The 14,522-nt window shown below is 39.3% G+C and overlaps 1 protein-coding gene across 7 annotated transcripts in view; it reads left to right on the forward strand.

Moving 5' to 3' along the window:
* GRIA3 (glutamate ionotropic receptor AMPA type subunit 3) overlaps positions 1-14,522 on the forward strand; it is a 150,010-nt gene that overhangs the window by 83,906 nt on the left and 51,582 nt on the right. For all 7 annotated transcript variants that reach the window (XR_003993101.1, XM_030497151.1, XM_030497152.1 and 4 more), the window contains 6 exons: positions 1,362-1,415; positions 2,923-3,084; positions 6,610-6,777; positions 9,995-10,099; positions 11,452-11,559; positions 12,710-12,916. Coding sequence is in view for 6 of the 7 variants with exons in the window: in XM_030497151.1 (XP_030353011.1) it covers positions 1,362-1,415; positions 2,923-3,084; positions 6,610-6,777; positions 9,995-10,099; positions 11,452-11,559; positions 12,710-12,916 (804 nt within the window). In the remaining variant the exon portion in view is untranslated. The remainder of the gene's footprint in view (positions 1-1,361; positions 1,416-2,922; positions 3,085-6,609; positions 6,778-9,994; positions 10,100-11,451; positions 11,560-12,709; positions 12,917-14,522) is intronic.

The following is a 14,522-nucleotide window of genomic DNA, read 5'->3' on the forward strand; positions in this document are numbered from 1 at the left end:
AAGACGTAAGTGGTCATGTTGAAAAGATGTCTTTTTGAGTATGGCATTTGCAGTGTTTATCTGTGACCATGAAGAAGGACATTAGTATGGTGTGTGGGTTTATTTTCAGACGATTCTCCATCAAAAAGCATCATCTGTTCAATTGGACTGCTCATAGGATATAGTCAGTGATGCACTTGTGATGTATCACCAGCATGATGTTTGCTATTTTTGACTTAGTTTAACCCAGCAAGTCTAAATAAGTTTGATTCTGTCCTGACACATGCGTAATCACCACAATTATTAATTAAATTCTTACTGCTGGATACTTCTTGAGCTGATGGCTGTGGGACTGGATGAATGTTACTGAGATTATAATCTGAAGGCAAGGGAATAGTGCTAAAAGCAGTAGCATAATCTTGCACAAGGGGTATTGCTGGTGAGCCAGCAGCCCGCTGCACAGGCATGGGAAGTGTGTTTTTACCTTCTTTCTGATAAAGCACAGCATTACTGGAGTGGGGATGAGCACACAGGATGGCAGAATTCAAGTTTGCCAGGTGGTGCTGCTTCCACTCTTCCCTGTTCCCCTTACGGAATCTACCTGCTCAGTTCATCCTGTGTCTTAAAGATTCCATTTAATCTCTCCATTTGTACAGAAGTGCCCAAGTGATGTCAGGGAGGGCAGGAGATGTTGATTTACTAGAATGTGCAACATCACATTTAGTATAAATTTTGACGAAACATGTAAGGTCAGATATGTCTGTCTAGATGCTCTGGAAGCAACTAATTTTCAGGCCTTTTGAAAGCTGTCAAAAGGCAATAAAGGTCACTGCTTATAATTTTAGGAATTTAAGTTCAAGCATTCATGTATGACAAGGCTTGGCCACGGTTCTCATGGCAGGAAACCCCCTGTACAACCTGGAGCCTACCAAGCCCCACTGTGCTGGTGCACTTTCATAAACATAGTGAGTGTCTGGGCTGTCACCCGCCTCTCCTCTCATACACTCCACAAAAAAGGAACAAGGTAAACAGGAGTTTACTGAGCGGGTAGATATAGTGTTATCTCATTTCAGAGCAGAAATACTTGAACTGGTAACTCAAATTGACCTAGTCAGCAGGGGAGACGCTGTGATTTCAAAGATGAGTTTGCCAGGTAAGGTCATGTCCGCAAGCGGAGTCTTCTCGGCATTGTGGGTTATTCTTCTTTATACTCTGCCCATGTGTTTTAAAAATATCGTGTCTGTAAAGCCCCAGATCTGTTACACTTGTGCAGCCCATGGATTGGGCATAAAGGATTACCAAAATATTTATTCTCTGACTGGTTTTCACTGTTTAAGAGTCCTCTTACAACTGAATAATTTGTAATTTTTTTCTTCACACAGGTTGTAATCCTCGGCAAACATTCTAGAGGCTATCACTACATGTTAGCTAACCTGGTAAGAACTTTTCTTCGTTACAAGTATAGCTAAATTTTAAAGGGTAATGTATTCTGTTCAGGTTGTGGCAACTTCAATCAGCAAACAAGGAAATGCATGGGTGAGTTCTTGGTTTTTGAGAAATTACTTCAATAAATACTAGAACTGGTAGGTTATAGTAATTTGCACTCCATTATGGTCTTTCTTTTCTGTAAGAATCTCATACCATCTACTAATCTTAAAATAATAATTTATTTACATGTTTTCCACTGGTTTCTATCCTCATAACCAACACTTGATAAATCAAATCATCTACGAAACATATTTGAAATTTAAGCACTCCACAAAAAATAACTGTAGCGTATTTGTGTATAAAATAAGTGATAAAAAGCTGCAAATTAGAACAATTCCATCAAGTAAACCAGCCAGGCTGTTTAGCCGTTCTTTTGTATTTCAGAGTGTAGGGTTGTGCCTGTGCATGTGTTGACCTACCAGCACAAGACAGTACATTTTTATCTGTATTAGAGCTTCTTCTGGATTCTGGAATTGACTTTCAGTGGTGTTTATGATGTCTTTGAAATACCGTCTGCGAGAGTTCCTTAGAAAAAGTGTTATATTGTAATTGATCCTGCAGCAGGTCTAATTCTTGGGTTCTGTGTATACTGTGAGTGGAAAAATGTTTCTTCAAAATTCCTACTTTAAAAGTTAGCAATCCCACTTAGTAGAAGTTTCTCTGTATCTATGTTTTGGTGTGATTAAAACAGAAAAGGCAATTTTTAAAATAGCCTTATTTAGCATAAGCACTGTATGACTTTAAGATGTATCATTTTGCATTATAAGAACCAGTCATGATCTCACTGATGAGCGTGTGCATAGAAATACAGGGGTTCTTATTCTAGGTTGCCTTTTAGCATGTGTAACCATTGACATTCAGATAAACATGACTGCAATCAAGTCATACTAATCAAAAAGATGCCAATTTACAGCTTCAGGTATAAATAACAACAGAGTGGGAGAGAATCATCCCGTTATGTTTGCAAGTGAAATGCTAAGTAATGCTGTGATGGAGAACTGCCTCACAAGAGGCATGCGCTTTGCCTCCACAGAACAATATGGGTGTTGAGTGGTTTTCTGCTCCAAGCACTGAATCTTCATGTGCGCTTTGCTGTACAAAAGGGGTTGAGGTCTTGGACCAGTTTTCACTATGATGAGGAGAAAAAAGGAAATAGTACTTCAAGTTTCTCCACTTTTTTCTTTCTGACCAGTGGATATTACGTACAACATTGCCACAACACAATGGGGCAGTTTTCTATCACAAAGGTCTGAACAAGATGACATTTTAAATTCTATTCTATGTCACTATCATGATCCCAATTGTGATAATAATTGTCTCCTTGGTAGAATATTTTCAGCTAACAAGAGGGAAATTAATGTTTCTTTTGTGCTACGCTTATAGCAGGTAAAACTGGGCCTAGGGAAAGGGAATTGGGATGGCAATGATTCTTGTTTTCTACATGTGTCCTCACAGGGTTTCACAGACATTGTTCTGGAGAGAGTAATGCATGGAGGAGCCAACGTTACTGGGTTCCAGATTGTTAATAATGAAAACCCGATAGTTCAACAGTTTCTACAACGCTGGGTGAGGCTCGATGAAAGGGAATTCCCTGAAGCCAAAAACTCACCGTTAAAGGTATTTCTTTTACCCTGACAGTGATGATGACTATATGAGTTGCTTTTAACAATTATTTGGAGTTTTTTAACCCCAGATGTGTGCATGTGTATGGTACAGACACCTCATTAGAACATGTTGCAACAACATTCACTGTACTTCCAGAAGAGAGAAAAAGGCAAAGGCTGTTAGTTGGACACAAGTGCCCAGCTTGGTGGAAGTTCCTCAGGGGCAAAGGCTTGGTCTTGCAAATCTTGTTGTGTAGTGGATGTAAAACCTTTTAACTTTAACTTCTTAAGTTAGTCTTGGGGGCGGGGGCTAGTTAGATTAGTTTCTGGATGCAAACTGTGGTTTACTAGTTCATTTTGATGCTAATAGAGAATTTTGTGTGCAAAATGAAGTAGCTTTGGATTCACTGAGAAGCCGCTGCCACCTCCTCGGCACTGCTGACGGTTGCCCTCATGATCTAACCCCATATTTTTCAGCGCTGTCCCTTACTTAAACACTCTGAATATTATATCTGCAACCAATACAGTTGTCCTGATTTTTTTGAATGAAAGTCACAGGTTCATCATAACTGTCATAGTTTTGTTATTGGGAGACTCGCAACCTGTTAATATGTCTCCCAGGTATTTTTCTGCCTCAGCATCTCAATAGTAGAGGGGGACACTATTCACTGTGAAATCAAGGCATGCATCAAGGGTACTCTTTCCAGTGATGGAAGTCATTAAATCTTCTAGGACCACTGCATATTACTAATATTTCTATTACATTCCTTCTCCTCTTTTGGTGAAGCCTCTTCCTTTTCATCAATATGCATAGGTGAATAGAACCTGGGGCTGGTAATAGATGAGAGGACCTTAATTCTGTTACTCTTAGGAGTCCAGTTCTCCACATCATATATACTGACTCTCTCAGGGAAGCCAAACCTATCAACGAACCACAGCCGTGATGAGACAGTTCATGTCTTTCCTTCTTGATCTGGGAGGGGCGTGTGCAAATTGATGAATGGATTTGCAATTCAAAATTACTCTGATAAACTGGAGTAGTGTCTTGATATTAGTGAGACGAAGTTCAGGGAAGCATAAAATACTAGCTGGGAAGGAAAAATCTAATACGGTCTGATGCATGGGAGGATACCAGGGGTAGGTGGTAGCACTGTGTTGGACTACAGACAGAACAGGACCTGGTTATGAAGTTCTGCTGCCAGAGGCCAATGCCATTCGGAGGCATACTTTTCCATTCCCTGAGAGCAAGTGATTTCTGTGGGGAAGGAAAATTATCTTAATCCCACGCCGTCCCACAGCCTTGCTGGCATTTCAGAGGAAGCAGAGAAAGGCAAACAGAGGCCCACAATACTCGGATTAGTGTATTGTTCCCTGTTGATTAGGACTTAAGCCTGCTTTCTAAAGCTTCCTAGCAGTGATGCAGAAGTGCAGATAAGTATCATACTAATCTTAAAAGCTCTGAAATATATAAAGTTAACCTTGGAAGATTTTATTCCACTTAAAAGCAATTTACTTTGAGGGAAAAATTATTCTCCATCCTTAAAAAAGAATCTTAAGTATATGGTACAAACACAAAGATTATATTACCTTTCCACAAATGTACCACTCATTACAGAAACGTGCATGGTATTTGTCAATCAGACAAAAAGCATATTTAATAATTGATGTACAATATTTTTTATTAGGAAATAAAATTGCCTAGAGATTAAAGCCCTGATGTTTAATTTATTCTGTATTTTATCAGCCTTTCCCTTCTCTCTCTCTTTCTTCTCTTTGCATGCTCATGCATTTATAAGTAGAATTCAAATAAAGTACAAAATTAGATAGCTCTGTTGGCATGACTTGGAAGGGACTGCATTAAGGTTACTGACAATTGACGCAGTCTACTGAAAAAATTATCAGCGTGTAAGTTTTATGTAGTGCTAGATTGGACAGCTATTACAAGATTTTTCTAATGCAAGAACAAATACCTTAAAATTATGACCTGGTTCTATATTGTGTGGAATGTGACATGTAACCTTTGTTAACTTACTAAAAGAGGAGAGGATGATCATTGCAAAGCATCACAGAAAGAGATAAAGATGGGTGGGATCAAAAGAGCACCTGTACTTAGGTACAGTCAGAGCAGGGCGATACAGTCAGAGCAGGATTCACACTCAGTAACTGCTGTCATTAAAACTCTGTAAGAATGACTGCTGTAAAACCTTCTTCACAGTCCTACCTGTGCACTCTTTTTTTATCAGATGTGATTCTCTTGATCTGCACATGCAGACACACCTCATTCTGTGCAGATTTCCTAAGGCAAGAGTTTGCAATAAGATAATACACATTTTTAAGAAATACAGAACACCGATTGTGCTATCCTGCACTACAGGATAGCATTAACTTCTGCTGAATTTAATAAGTCTTACCCACAAAGAGAATAGCTGAACATGCAGTTGAAACTTGGATTTCCGCCTTTCTAATTCACGCAGTATCTTCTGGCACTAACTCCAGCATAAGGTTCATCGAGAGCCAGGAGCATTACGGTATCACACAGACAGCCAAGAGAAGGGCAGGCGCACCAGCACATGCAGATACCCCTTACATTCTTTTTTTCTTCTCTGCATTCTCTTATAAACACTGTGGCAATACAAAAGATCAGTTATAGGGGGGTTGAAATCTGTAATGGTGTGCTGTAATGCCATGAAAACCAGAGATGTCATATGCAAAGCCTGGTCCACTCTAGGAGGGAAGAACTTTCAGCAAACACATAAATGTGGAAAAAACCCCACCTCGTAGGTGGGTTTGTAGGTGATAGTAAATTTATACCATTGGGAGGTGTCGCTAGACACATGCAACAAGCAATGGCTGAAGTTGACAGCAGCAAGAACAAGTACTTAAGGCATCTGAGGGGTTCTGTTGAAGAGTTGCTGCTACACAAATCTTACCACCACCCTCAGATTTACAGTGGAGTTAAGAGAAGGCAGGTGGGAAATTACCAAGGGGATATAATGCCTAAAGTGTGTTTTGTGATTACTTGTTTGTATAGCTGTCTTCTAAGAAAAGTAATCTGATCTATTCTTTACCACAGATGCTACCTGATCAGGACTGTGGTCCAAACAGAAATTATTCATGTTAACTTCAATTCAAAACTCTCTTGACAGTCTTGTTAAAAAGAATGCTCCAAACAAAAACCAATATGACTCTTCTTTGCTATTGGTAGCAGTATGGGTCAGCATGGAATTGCAGACTTTTGTAGTGACCTCACTTAGATGAACAAGCTTCCAGTTAAATTTAAACTTTATGCAACTATAAACTGGCTTTGTTATTTTGCTGCTATATGCTATACAAAATGAAAGTATTTTTACTTTGTTAATTGAAATAGATGGAGTTGTTAAACTACATAAAACACCTGTGGCAAGACAAGAGAGCAAGCAAAAGGGCTTGCAAGCATGATTCTTCGAAGAGTATTTTAACAGAGAAGGAGTAGGCCTGATAAACTTGGGCAATACTAAGATTGCAGTTTGTGACCATATTTTATTTGCATCAATTTTAGTATACATCTGCACTGACCCATGATGCAGTCCTAGTCATAGCAGAGGCTTTCCGTTATCTCCGAAGACAGCGTGTGGATGTCTCCAGGAGAGGTAGTGCTGGAGACTGCCTGGCTAACCCTGCAGTACCATGGAGCCAAGGAATTGACATAGAAAGAGCACTGAAAATGGTAAGGGCAAACACACCAGCTAATGAATATATATATTCCACAACAGCAGCAATTCTGCTGAGACCAAACTGCATCCTTCTCCATGTACTCACACAAACAACTGCAGCTCCTCAGGAAAAAGGAGAAAGAAAGAAAAAAACTTCATGACAAAGGATGGATAAAATATATTCAATAGCAAGTTAAGTCTCAAAACTTTGGCCAAAATCACATCCTTCTGGCACCAGTGCAGGATCTGCCTGATTGTCCACACCAGGGCACCTACAGTGTGACTCCCTCATAACACCCAAGCTTCCCATGAGAGTGAGCAGGAGCCATTTTGCAAACAAACATGTATTAAGGGTTTCTTAAAGTCAGGCTGAGCCTGCAAATCTGACTGACAGAACTAGACTGGGATATGTGTATTTATGGTCTTAAACACATGTGTCCAGTGTTGATAATTAGCCAGTAAAAAGTCAACTCAGATTGCTTTAAAGCAGTGGAAAAACTGTTGTTGGTCATAGCAATACTGCTGGCTTTCAGCACCAGGCTGAACCTTGACACGTTGTAGCCTCAAACCAGTTCAGTTTCCTGGCGTAACTTTGCACTCAGCCCAATTACCTTCTGCATGACCTATTTTTATCCCTAGCACTAGTTATTGCATGGGATCCTACCTCACATCTCTAATTTTCTTGATTTTTAACTCTTCGTAGACTGCTGTTTGTGTTAAAGCAAGTGACAACAGGAAAAATTGGGTAACATTTTGGTAGATACAAGAGACGAGAATATGTTCTGCTTTTGATCTGGCTCAAATAACTCTAAAAGAAACCTGTTAAAATAGATTATATTAATGCAGGTGTAGAACCGTAGTGAATTACATCAGAATTAAGGCCATGTTAGATATAAACAAATCCTAGGTCAGCCTTCAAACACTTAGCTTAATTACTGCTTTTTCTCAATTACCAAATTGGAAGGATTATATCAGAAGGTTATAATGAGTTATAGAAGGTTATAATCAGATTATATCACTCTTACGAGTGAGATGGTTCAGTCTCACATTGCCAGAGCTCTTTTTATGCCGTTATGTTACTTCCTGACAAATGCCCTAACTGCACATTCCCTAATGTTAATTAAATTCAACCTTCAAAATAGTGAAAGAATTTGTACTGTCTATTTGAATTTAATTACAAGCAAAACATAAAACTCCTCCAAATGAGACAAGAGGTATTCATATCAACAAAGAAAACCAACACTGCTACAGGACACTCCCTTATTTGTGAGAATTTATTTAATTCATAAGATATACAGAGCCAAACTCATGGTTGGCAGAAAGTACAGAAACTTGACTTTCAGCTGGTTTCACTGAATTGTTTTAGCTGCTCAAAGTCATGTAAGTGAGGTTTGTATACTCCTTCAACAAGTGCTACCTAGGATCAATCATCCCACGCTGCCTTCCAGACCCCATGTTGTCCATCACACTCTTCCTGTATTCAGATAATGATCTTGAATCTTTGCTGGAGGAAAAATCTTTAACAGTGTTTCCTCTCCACTCTGTAGCTACGACTCAGATAAGAATATTTTTCCCAAGACATCTTTGAAGTATCCTGTGCCAGCAGAAGGTTCAGTGCCACACTCTAGTCATCCCCCTGGCAAAAGGAAAATGTGCATTACCTGAGTCTGCTTCCCTACAGCCCTGAAAACTGTGCCTGTCTATATTTGTAAAGCTGATTCTAAGACATCAGAACAGTGGCAGGCTGTTTACCTGGACGGATCTGGGCAGTTGTAAATTGCCACTCCATTTGCGCTTGCCTCTGCAGGCTCCTACCAGAAGCATTCTGAGTCCTGTTGAGCCTTCCTGCCTCAGTGCAGCCACGTTTTGCAAAGTGCTGAGTTTTCCCACCAAAGATAGAAACAAATTATAGTTGAAGGCAAAAGGTGTCAAGTGCACCATGCTTGTGTCTCAGTACACATCGGGGTGAAGCCAGCCTAACAAGCTTTGCTGAGACTGCTGCGCTAAGGTAGCCAGGCAGCTTCCAGCAGGTGCCAAAAGCAGGCACAGCAACTCACATCTGGCTGCAAATTCATTTGCTCAGTCCACAGTTGATAAGACCTATTGTGCAAATTTGGCTTTCAAAGTCCCATTCACCTCTCTAGCTTTCTGGAGACAGGAAAAACTCGCATGTTCTTCCGGACCCCTGAAATGATATAAACTATTTTAAGAAAGGTTCAAATCCACTTACTGATTGGAAAAAAAAAAAAAATCACACTTCTTATATGTCAGTCTGAATTTGACTCACTGGATAATTTGGGGTCTAAGGAATTTTGGCTGTTTTTATGTAGCCTTGTCCACCATAACAAGTTTGATTGCACCACCTCTAAACTATAAATAGCAGATCAGTCACCGGTCCTGAAGCTTCCTTTGACTAGTCTTCCATCACCTCTTCCTGTAATTTCTACAGCATTTTGCTAAATATTAAAGCTAATTTACCCCTACTGAAGTTTCAGACTGTTACCCCTTCTGCCTGAGATGATAGCTTGTCAGTGTTGATAAGTGATAAATGGAAATATCTCACCCTTTCATACAGGGAACTAAGAAAGATTTTTTTCTTTGAAACAAAGTACTTCATACTTCCCATTAAGATGATTCATGTAAGTAGGTAATGATAATGACTTACCGTCTATACACCCATCCATCCAGATTGAGACCAAAACTCCATAAGCAGTAGAGACAATTGTCTGTGCTCATTCAGAGAAGAAATTCATTCCTTTCTCCTACACTGGGACTGATCTTAAAATAAAGCACTTCCCAGAATGAGCAATGATACAGGATTCTGGTACATATCGCAAATCGGTACCATATTGTGAGGGGTTTAATGGCACTGAATTATTGCACGTGCCTCGCTAATACTCCATGCTGTATCTGTGAACCCAGCGTGAGTAAGCATGGCAGAATCAGTCTTTCTTACATTTAACTTACGTGGAGGGCTAATTTCACTTAAATGCAGCTCACTGCAGTCGTGACTCACCAGCTGAGTACTAACTATCAAAGAATATGTACAGATGAAGCCGAGAGAAGTTAGATTGTTTCTGTTATGAAGAATTCAACTGTGTTAAAAGCGCTACAAGCCTTCTAGATAAAAATTGTGCTAGAGCCAGTGGGTTCCTGCAAAATGAAACGGAGGGAAAAATAAAGTGAATCTTTTATTAAAATGGGGTTTTTTTTCCTGTTTATTGCCTTAAGGTGCAAGTTCAAGGAATGACAGGGAACATCCAGTTCGACACGTATGGGCGGAGAACAAATTACACAATTGATGTATATGAAATGAAAGCTGCTGGATCACGGAAGGTGAGTTTCAAGATATGCATCCAGATTTCACATCTTCACAAATACTTATTCCAGCAAAGTAATGAAACTCAAAAGTACTACAAAGGCACTGTAATAACGGGGCCCTCAGGAAACCCCACCTTCTTGCTGTCTTCTCTATCCCAGGAACCTTGTTCTATTCTGTTCCTGGACCAAATCACTCACCCTGGTTAATACCTTCATTGGTTTCCATGTTGACTTCAGATCCACTTTTTTCCTTAAAACCCTCTGGAGCTTTTCCACCGCCAAGCATAATACCTGCTGTTGTGGTCCTGTGCTCAGCCCTATCTCCTAAATTTCTTTCCATCTTTCCCTCCTCTCCACAACAGGCCTCAGAGCCTGTTAGCCTCATAGCGAAGCTAGAGCCTGTGGATTTTGGAAACCTTCTGAAATTAACAGAAAATAAGTTTGGTTTTAATTAGAATTTGCTACTCATTCTCTTGTCTCCTAAATAAAGTATAGATCCTAAGCAGGATAGTTGCCTAGCGCCCTGTTATAGAAGAAATTTAGAGCAGATTTTAAAAAATAATTATGTAGACAGGGTCTCAGGAGTATCAAGAGAAGAGTCCATGTGGCCGAGGCATGTAAATCCCGCTGATTTCACCTGGTAATAGGTACCTAACTACTGCACACTTAGGCACCACTGAGACTCCTTTGACTCTGCTGCACATATTTGACAGCAAAACACCTCTGGATGTGGCTCAGCCATTCAGCTAGGTTTATAGTGCCAACAACGGTGTTACTTGTGTGTTGTGCAGAAGCTAATGTAAGCACATAACAGTGTAGTCACAGCACCATGAAGGTCGGCACAAGCCAGCTGACAAATAGCCACTTTATGCTCACTAAGGGGTTTGTATCCCGTACTGAAGATAACAATGTGCCTGCATTGCTAATGATGTCTGGGCATCCACCTTAAAGCTACCTCAGGCATGTCTGCAGGGACAGTGAATACAGGATATGGATAAAAATTATAAAATCAAAGAATTTTACTTGGAGTGCTGTGCAGTTTAATTTCTTGTCTATAGTGTATTCTTATACTGTAGGTACACGAGAATTTATTCCACAGGAACCATGATGATGTGAATTTAGATACAGGGAATTTAATACACATTTTCACTTATATTTGGCTTGTATTTATTTACATGTAGGCTTGAGAACTATTTCTTTAATGAAATTAGGTTAAAGCTAAAGTAGTACTTTAATAGCAAGAATGTTGCATAAGTGTTGCAAAAAGTGTTGCAAAAAGCCCTATGTTTTGACACTTCCTATTACAAGTTCATGCACCTGAGTCCTTGTAAACATATATAATGAGGTAAAAATCTCCATTTTTATAGGTTGGTTATTGGAATGAATATGAAAGGTTTGTGCCAGCATTAGATCAGCTGCCCTCTAATGACACTTCATCTGTGGAGAACAGAACTATAGTAGTCACTACCATCTTGGTAAGTTTTATGTTCTTAGTGTGTTTGTGTTTGGGAAACAAGACACATGGCTCCTGAGGTGTGTTAGACACCTTGCCAGGAGGCAGATGTTGAGTACTATATGACTTCAAGTGACTGAAAAATTCAGTATCTTCTAGAGATGTACTGAGGGCTTGACCCTGCAAACTTCTCCGTGTATCAATAAGCTTATTCAGACAAGGAGCTCACTGAGCTCAACATTGTGCTTTGCTGTTTCTCAGACACTTGAACTCAATCAAATGTCTCACAAAAGTTATTATGCATGTATGTAAATCACTGCAGGATTTGGCCTTAATGCCCTAGGGTCAAATCTTGCACCCCTCACTCAGGTACAGCTCCTGTAAACTCAACCCGTGTGGACTGAGTAAGGGTGGCACAATGAAGCCTGTAGAGAACTGGAACTGCTCTAGCACTGGGTGAAAAGCAACCTATACCTGTGCAATTCCAGAGGAGTAAAGCTCTTCCTGTGTCTCACAAACAGCAGCATGTGTATCAGTCCCAATGCCTCTAGCAGATATGTTCTGTACAGTATTGTTTGTGACTTTTATGGCTGTTACAATTCTACTAAGCATGAACCAATTTTATGCTACTTCCTGAAGCACTGTATTTTATACTTCTATGGATTTAGTGAGATATAATCAGCATTTCAGCTAGAATTTTCCAAGAAGGCTAAGGGAATTTAGTTGCAAAAATTGCTGCTTCCTGGCTTCCCTTAGGCTGCTTTGAAAATATCTCCATCAGAGCCCCATTCTAGGCCACTGGGGCCTTAGGAAATTGATGGTACAGGTGTTGAGTATGTCAGTTCTTTAAAACCTGAGTTATTACTACAGTGATGCTATTGACTGTCTAATCAGGCCTAATCCTGCGAACAAAAGTGTGACTTTGTTAAACTAAAATAGTCCTGTTGTCTTTAGTGGGTCCATATTAGGAACTAAATCAGTGGTATGTGTGGCTGTGGGATCAGCCAAGAATTTTTAAACTGCAAAATCCTGTCTTTCTAATTGCTGTACCAAAGCAGGAAATATTGTAAATACTTGACAGTAATATAAAGGATAATAACAGCTCTCATTTTGTATGTTTTAAAGCTGTATTTTATATTCATAGACTTTTGATCTTTACTTTTGTTTCAAAGGAATCACCATATGTAATGTATAAGAAAAACCATGAACAACTAGAAGGGAATGAGAGATATGAAGGATATTGTGTAGACTTAGCTTCTGAAATAGCAAAACATGTTGGAATAAAATACAAACTGTCAATTGTTGGAGATGGGAAATATGGAGCTAGGGACCCTGAGACTAAGATATGGAATGGCATGGTGGGTGAACTGGTCTATGGGGTAAGTTTCTCTTAACCTTCATTTTAATGTTCTTTATAAAGTTATGCTCAAAGTTAATAAACTGCAAAATAAAGATGATCTGTTTAAATACCACCTTTAAAATTCTAGATATTTCTTTGTAGTGCTATTGTTGTAGTCTACTTTTCTAACCATTTCATTGCAGGAAAGTGTCACTTTTTTATTGCTCTTCTCCAAATCAGAGTCCACAAAATGTTAAGAAACGGCACTGGGCAAATTTCACATTCTTGTCTACAGCAGAATGTCCATTTTGCCCTTCATATACTGCTTTTGCATTTGCCATGTCTCCTTTTCTCTGTCAGTATTGGAAGTGCTGGTAGGACGTCCCTCTCAATAAAGGTCTGATCCTATGATGCTGGCCCTTGTTGGATCACTGATGTCAGTTTGTGTTTGACCAGAGACTAAGGACTCACTTAGCCCCATGGGGTGGGTAAGAAGCAGTGCAGGTGTGAAATTAACCACATTCTTTTTCTTTTTAAACCCTGGCTTTAAAAACCAACTGTCAGACAAAAACAAAAAAAAAAAACCACCCAAAAAACCCCCTCTAATTCATTGCATTCCTGTGTATATTTCTATCCTGGGTGCACATTGCTTTGTTTAGTAAGAACAAAACCAGTCCGGAATTGCCATTTTAGAAACTTCTTTGAAAATGAGAATTTTGGAATACAGATAAACCAGATGGAAGGAGGAGAAAATTGGCTTTGCAGAAAAGACTTTACAAGCTGATATTTCATCTTTTTTTTTTTTCCCCAAATGGTGATGAGATGATTTGTGATTCCGCCCAAATCTTCTTTACAGTTTATTTTTAACAAGCTCTACTTTATTAAAAATATCTGAGCAGGAGTGAATATTTCAGTTGCCTCCTTTTGTTCCATAGCTGAGTGTAATTTCTAAAAGTCACCTCAAAATTTCCTTGGGATAACATATCATGGTTCTTGCAAAATGGTTGGTGAGATAATTCTTTCCAAATGAATCAGGCTTTTTAAAGTAATTGCTGGATTTGCAAAAGTTTTCTTTTTCTGGAGCAGTGAGAATAAGATGATGTCTTATTCCGTTAAGTCCTGATGCCTTATTATATACTTGTTAGCCTATTTGACTACAAAATATTTTATATAAACAACAATGTTTTTGTAGTATTGCATTAAGGAGAGGGTGGGAAATCTGCTGATAGAGAAAGCAAATGGGGGTTCTGGACCGCGGGGTTATGTCTTCGCTTCCCTGTTGCACTGTTTGATGTTATGCAGATCATCTGAACTCCCATGCCTTAATTAGGTGATTTGGGAGACTGGTTTTACTAGTTTTAAAGAATACAAGTGCATTGATAACCTCTGAAGCAAAGGTTTAGTTTAGTTCCAAGCAAATTACACTGCAGCGGAAACCTAAACACTCAGTTTACCTGTATGTGGTTCAAGAAATACCAAGAGTATTAGCTGTAATTGAGTCCTTTTGATATATTTGCAAGTCACAAGCCATGAAACAGTTTATTCACTTAAAAAAGTAATCATAATATATGCAAAAGGCATAACAAAAGAGAACCTGAAATTACTGCTAACAGCCAGGGCACAGGGACCATCTACATCAGATAGGA

The sequence above is a fragment of the Strigops habroptila genome, chromosome 9, assembly GCF_004027225.2.
Source record: "Strigops habroptila isolate Jane chromosome 9, bStrHab1.2.pri, whole genome shotgun sequence".
Classification (NCBI taxonomy): domain Eukaryota; kingdom Metazoa; phylum Chordata; class Aves; order Psittaciformes; family Psittacidae; genus Strigops; species Strigops habroptila.